Here is a 7,061-nt window from a genome sequence, read left to right on the forward strand (position 1 = left end):
TCTAGATATTGATATTAAGAGCTCAAACTCTACCAGAATTTTTTTTTCGTCATCTTGGACGACATTTTCGCGGTAGCTAAAGAAAAAAAAATTAAAAGTTTTTTTTGGCCCACCCTAATCTATATATCTATATATATATATATATATATATATATATATATATATATATATATATATATATTAGGATGTGCCAAAATGTAACTTCCGTGGAGAACCTTTTAAAATTGGAATTTTAAGTTCCACTTTTAACAGCAGCTGTGTTTGGGCATTTCCTGAGATGTTTTGGAGTGAGATGATTCATTTGATTATTTATAGGATTTTTAACAGGAGATTTAATTGGGCACTTCCGGCCAAATTTTGAATTTTCACCGGAAATGCCCAAACTAAGCTTCTGTTAAAAAATTCTGTGAAAATCAAATACTTCGTCTCACCCCAAAATATCTCAGGGAATGCCCAAACACAGCCCCTTTTAAAAGCGGAACTCAAAATTCCAATTTTAAAAGGTTCTCCACGGGAGTTACATTCTGGCACACCCTAATTAATATATATATATAAATATTTATCTTGTCAATGTAAATTTTCATTAAAATAAATACATTTAAATTGTATATTGTGATGAAACAAAAATTTTGTTAGCTGCGTGCAGATTTTTGAGGAGTATTCAAATTAATAATTCAAAAGTTTGAATAATTCGCACACGCTGATGAAAAATAATAATTTAAATACTAGGAATAATTGTTGGAAAATTTGTTTCATCAGAGAGTGTGACTGAATGGTAATAATAATGATCATAAATTATGCTCACACGCTTTTAAATTTAATCTTTATCAATAGGACACCAATTACTGTCTTAAATATAAGTATATGATATTTATAATTATAATTATAATAATAAAATTAATAATAATAACTAAAAAAATAAATAATAATTATTAAGTGTAGTGCAAACGGCCTATTGACTACTCGTAGCTTAATCTGCTTTATTGTGATTCTGTGAAATAATTAGCAAGAGAATTAAACTTCTCTCTTGAACTTTCGTTTCTGCCATTCTAAAAAATTTTTAATTAAAGCCCTACAAAATTACCCGGCAGTGCGTAAACTAATAGCGGGTTTTAATTAAAAAATATTTATCGATTTTCAATCTACGTACAAATGTAAACAAAAAAATAATTTTACAACGATTTCCGGTACCTGGCCGCTGTCAAACACTCGAATAAATTCTAATTATCAACGAGTATAAACCAAACGCTAAAGTAAATTATAAAAAAAAAAAAAATGTTAAATTAACAATTATCTTGTTTGTACTCACTCGATTGGGCTTGGAACAGGTTTTCATTTAATTGTTACTAAAATTATTTTAATGGAGCACAAACTTATTAACAAAACTCTTATATCTAAACTCTGAAGGAAGTCCTTCTCGACTCTATGATAGTATCGAAGCTACGAAGTCTCTTTAGCAATTTAATTATACTTATACTTATAAATACTAAGCTAAGGACATTGATGAGATTCTGTTGAATTCTAAACCTCTCGATATTATTCTCATCAGTGTACGCCACTAAATTTATTTAAATGTATACGTATATTACAATAATTGTGGTAAATAATAACTATTTAATGTGTGGATGAATTAATGTTAACTAAAATTATTTTTAAGTATTTTGTAATTGCATTAACGCATGCACTGTCTAAACTGAATTTTTGAATAAATATAAAAAAAAAATTATGATTAAAAATTAAAACAAAAATCTTTTGACAGTGTTTGTGTAAATTAATAGTATTTAAAAAAAAGCTGCTACCGTTTATTTATTGCAGCAATTGTAGGAATGAGTGATGTCGGTAATGTTATTTAGTTATTAATAAAAATAAAAGTTGTTTTTATTTATAATAATCTGACAATAATAATTATTTTTTTTTGTTAAATTAAATTTATTATTTAAAAAATGTCTTCCATTTCTGGGTTTAATTAACAGTAACAAAGTGCATACAGTAATAATATTTATAAAGATTTTTTTTGTCTTTGATATGAAAGTATATTTATAACTTGCTATTTTTCCGATGGGATGAGATTCTTTACATTGATTAAACACTTCTTAATTTAGATGTTTACAGTCGACGCTTTAATTATTGTTATTATTATAAATTATAATTATTACATAAAACGACCGACAATAACTTGATAAGCGTTTACCTTTTAGCGAAGGAATTGCTTTGCTGTGCAGCTATTTGAATAAATGTCGGTAGAAAAAAACGTATATTACAAAGATAAAGGATAAAAAACGTTAATTCAATAAATAAATAAAATAAAAATAACACTGTGTTTTCTCACGTGCTCCATAGTTATAGATAAATCTATTTATAGTATATACACTACCATGTATACTTTATATTAATTAATTAATTAATTAATTATACATTCATATAAACTTATACATAAACATATTTATATATTTTAAGATGAAAGTACATAATCGTTACATCATAAATTATTATAAAAAATTATTAAGGAAAATTATTTATAATTGTAACCGTATTTTTTAAATGGATAAAAATTTAATTGAATACTTTTTTTTTCAATATTTAAAAAAATTTTTTTGTATTTCCTTATTATAATATTTAATTTTTAAAAAAATTATAAAATTTTTTTTTTTATAACTTTTTTCAAAAGACTTGATTTTCAAAAATTTTTCAATAATTATTTTATAATTTAAAAATTTTTTTCAGTAATTAAAAAAAATGAGTTCCTTTTTATAAATATTTAATTATATTAAAAAAAAAATGTTTTCATTGAAAAATTGCCAAGGACAGTGACGAAAATTTGAGATCAGTATCGAATCGTAAAAAAATTGTACTGATAAAAAAAAAGTAGTTGAAAAATCCAGCCAAGATAAATTGGCACGTAAAAAAAATACTTAATTTTACCAACAATTTAATTAATTTTATAAGCATTTGAAATTTATTTTTAGGATCAGATACTTAAATAATTATAATAGTAGTCATAATATAATATCCTGAAATTTGTTTGTAATTAATTAAAGTATTGATTATATTCCAATTGAGCGACAAGCCCTACGGATATACGCCAGCATATTAGAGACGGAATTATGTGCGAAAGAAAAAGTAAAGAAATCAAGTAGAAATCATCCTATAATTTTCTCTCAGACTCACTTGTGCCTTGCCCTCGAGTACTCCTCATACTTTTGTCAGTGAAAATTGTACGATAAAAAAAAAAACTTGCTCTTTCTGTCAATCTGACTCTATGCAGTAGCAAGAGCTAGATAAACAAATTTTAAATAAAAGATTAGAGTAATTAATAAAACTAAAAAACTTGTTCGATGTTCGATGTTTGCTTCTATCGTAAGTTTCTCTATTATTTTATCACTAAAACGTGCGTACTTGTTAGACGATAGTTAGTTAAAAAATAAAAAAAAATGTATCGATAAAGCATGTAAATTAGTGGCAAGGCGCGATTTTAATGTAAAATTTAAATGTTCGAGGTTTTTATTTATCAATTACTTGTTGTAAATGTTTATTTTTAAAAAAGTATAAATAAGTATAAGATGGTTTTTACGTCGAAGAAATTGAGAAATAATCTCTGAGGAGATTTTATAAAATTTGTGACAGGATAAAACTGTGACTTACTCGGTAGTTTATTGTACTGGTTAGTAATTAGATTAGTTAGAAAAATCGTTACCTGCTATATATGGGAATAAAAGTCACTTCTAAATATTATACTACTACTGTGTATCTGTAAGATAATTAATTATAATTAATGACTACTAATTACACTGTATATTCAATATTGTACGACGTATGGATAACGAATATTATATTAATGGCTAAATCATACTGTAAAGTCAAAAACATAGCATTTAAATAAATAATTCACTGTTGTAAAAAATTTATTTCATTGAGAATTTTCCTTTTTTCTCCGTCCATCTTACGGCATTAAATAAATATTATTATTTTTAGAGAAATTATTAATTTTGATTAATTTTAATTAATTTACAAGCATGTATGGATAATACTCACATTCCACGCTTGTAAAGGTGGACCATATTAAGAACTCCGCTGTCCATCTTACGGCTTAAAACAAATTTTATTTTGTTTAAGATATTTTAAATTAATTTTTTTGTTAAATTAATTTTTTTATTAAATTAATTTTTTTTTAAATTAATTTTTCTTTCGTTTTCCGTTTAGTTGATTAATATTTTATTAGTTAGTTTTTTTTTTAATAAATTTAATTTTAATACCGAATAGCTTTTTTTAAATTTAAACTTTATGGTTGAAAAAAAAATTTTTTTCAATTGCGCAAAAAGAATTTTGAAAATTCTCCAAGTATATTTATAGCAATAATTAAATTAGTTATTAGTAAATAACTTTTCTTTAAATTATGTCTGCTGCAATCATAATCTTTTTTTTTTTGTAATAGTAACAATTAATATAATTTTTTTTTTTTTTACAAGTTTTATTATTAACATTTAATTTTTGTCGTTAATAATTAATAGTCAATATTTTTAATATTTTTGTATTTATAAATGATGTAATAAATAACTTAATTTACAGAAATTATTCAATAATCATACAGTTACATTTATAGTTATATAATATTTAATAAAAATAAATTTACTGAGTTAATTATTCCACGTGTAAACCTTAAATTTAAAAACTTTGGTAATTTTTTAAAATTCTTAAACGTATAGTACTTTTGTAAGCTTAACATTTTTTATTATAATTTTTTATAACTTCAATAACAATCATATCATTTTGGAAAAACTATTCAATGGTTTTCTAAAATAAGCAATCAGTACTTCGTACCTATCGAGAACACTGTACCCCGTAGATTTATTTTTATGGCTCTCAAATATTATTTTGTGCTCGGCTACTTCTTTAGTGATCGCGGTGTTGAACTCGTCTCTTAAATTCTCCGGTATTCTGTTGAGGAAGGGGTTGATTGCGATTACGTGTTCTGTAAAAATATAAATTAATTTTATTAATTATATACTTTACGGGTCTAATGTATAAACTTGTGATTTTTCAAAGAAAAAAAAAATACTTTGTAAAATTTCCATGTTTGTAAAAACGTAAGTTTTCTCTCTGTTACTGCAGTGCAATACTTCAAAGCCAACTTCTTCTAAAATTTTCTTCAGCGAAGCGCGCGGGTTAGAACAGCTTTGAAATGGCGGAACGTATTTTAACACATCCTGTTTGTATAATAATTGAATTTTTTTTTTAGTATTTAATTATTAATTATAATTTGTTATTTTGTCTTTGATGTTTAAATACCTCCATATAAGATTTGTAGCGTGGGTTTGTCTGAAATTTTATGAAAGCGTCAAATCCACTGTTGTAAGACAGAAACATTACAAGGGAACGTCCTCCCGGTCGAAGAAGCTGATAAATGTTTTTTAAAGTCAATCTGCAATTTTAATTAATTTATTTATACCACCAATAAACTTTTTTTTTGCAAATAAATAATAAGTAAATATTGAAATTTTTTTCCACTAAATTTAATCAAAATTTCAATTTCAAATTTCAAAATTCTTTTTTTTTATTTCAAAAAAATTATTTTTATAAATTTGAACTTTTTTATCCAAAGGATGAAAAATATAAAAAAATCGAAAAAGAACTTTCTTATCATTTTTTCTTACAATTTTTTCATATCTTCAATATTTAAATCATCATTTTAATTATAAACTTTAATCATTTTTTTGTAGTAAAAAATTTTTTCTTATAAATTTTGACTTAATTTTTTTCTCAAAAGAAAGGTATGAAAAAATTATTCAATTTTTCTATAAAAAAAAACTTTCCTAAAAAAAATTTTTTTTCATATCTTCAATATTTAAATCATCATTTTAATTCTAAACTTTAGTAATTTTTTTGTAGTAAAAAATGTTTTCTTATAAATTTTGACTTAATTTTTTTCTCAAAAGAAAGGTATGAAAAAATTAATAAATTTTTCTATAGCAAAAAACCTTCTTAAAAAAATTTTTTTTTCATATCTTCAATATTTAAATCATCATTTTAATTCTAAACTTTATTAATTTTTTTGTAGTAAAAAATGTTTTCTTATAAATTTTGACTTAAGTTTTTTCTCAAAAGAAAGGTATGAAAAAATTAATAAATTTTTGCTATAGAAAAAAAAATTTCCTAAAAATATTTTTTTTTCATATTTTTAAAATTTAAATAAATAACATAATTTCAATGTAAAATTTTGAAACTAATTTTTGACAGTAAAAATAATTACCTCATATCCTGACACCAATGAAGGCAATAAAACGACAAAGCATTATCATATTTCTCGATTTCTTTAATCGGAAGTTCATCAGTCTCGATGTTCAGTTTAAAAAACGACAGCCTTTTTTCGTCACGGTACCTTTTTTTGGTAGATTCAATCATCGAGTCCGAAATATCTGCGCCGACGACCACGCTTTCGGCTGGTAATTTTGGCAAGATCAATTCTTTGGTTACGTGACCAGGACCGCAACCAATGTCAATGCACTTGCCGTACATCGAGGATATTTCGTCCGCGAATTCCTCGATAATTTCGCTCGCATCCCTTCGTTGCAAGGAGTACCCGTCGATGTATGATTCACTGTCAAATGCCTTCTCCATTATTTTTATAAATTACTTTATTGCTTTAGATACTGAGGTACTTTTTAAAAACTTTTAGGCTGGTATAGTGTAACGCCGTATTATCACAAAAGACTAAATTTGAACTGATAATTTACTGGCCCGGTCCTCGGTATATATATACCAAGTCCCACCTCCTATTCGATATCTTAGCCACCGTTATTATCTACAATGCTTTATTTTTGTAACAACCAAGGACTAGTGTATGAATTACTATTAAAAAAAAAAAAACGGCAATAGAATAGAACTATAAATATGGTGACACGATGAATAACTTTACGATAAAATATTACGACGATAAAAATATCCATCGATAAAATATTCTTTTAGAAAATTAACACTTATAAATCTATAAATAAAAGAAATGAAAACAGAAAACAATTATATTAATGACAGAAAAATAACAATAAAATAATTAATAAAAGTAA

General features: G+C 24.4%; 1 protein-coding gene across 1 annotated transcript; it reads right to left on the reverse strand.

Annotated features, from left to right (window-relative positions):
* Positions 1–4,677: 4,677 nt before the first annotated feature.
* Positions 4,678–6,725, reverse strand: LOC123273309 (juvenile hormone acid O-methyltransferase). Its single transcript, XM_044740711.1, has 4 exons — positions 6,248–6,725; positions 5,287–5,419; positions 5,057–5,204; positions 4,678–4,969 (listed from the first exon to the last, which is right to left on the reverse strand). Exons 1-4 carry the CDS (start codon positions 6,613–6,615, stop codon positions 4,758–4,760), a joined length of 861 nt encoding a protein of 286 aa, XP_044596646.1. The 5' UTR covers positions 6,616–6,725; the 3' UTR covers positions 4,678–4,757.
* Between the last annotated feature and the right edge of the window lie 336 nt (positions 6,726–7,061).

This window comes from Cotesia glomerata, linkage group LG1 (genome assembly GCF_020080835.1).
Source record: "Cotesia glomerata isolate CgM1 linkage group LG1, MPM_Cglom_v2.3, whole genome shotgun sequence".
Lineage (NCBI taxonomy): Eukaryota > Metazoa > Arthropoda > Insecta > Hymenoptera > Braconidae > Cotesia > Cotesia glomerata.

What these genes read in the sequence shown, in the direction of transcription:
- LOC123273309 (XM_044740711.1), bottom strand. Translation starts at nt 6,615, where the DNA reads ATGGAGAAGGCATTTGACAGTGAATCATACATCGACGGGTACTCCTTG. An exon ending in CATTGGTGTCAGGATATGAG is followed by an intron (nt 5,420 to 6,247) that starts GTAATTATTTTT and finishes TTAAAATTGCAG; the next exon opens with ATTGACTTTAAAAAACATTT. An exon ending in AAACATGGAAATTTTACAAA is followed by an intron (nt 4,970 to 5,056) that starts GTATTTTTTTTT and finishes ATATTTTTACAG; the next exon opens with AACACGTAATCGCAATCAAC.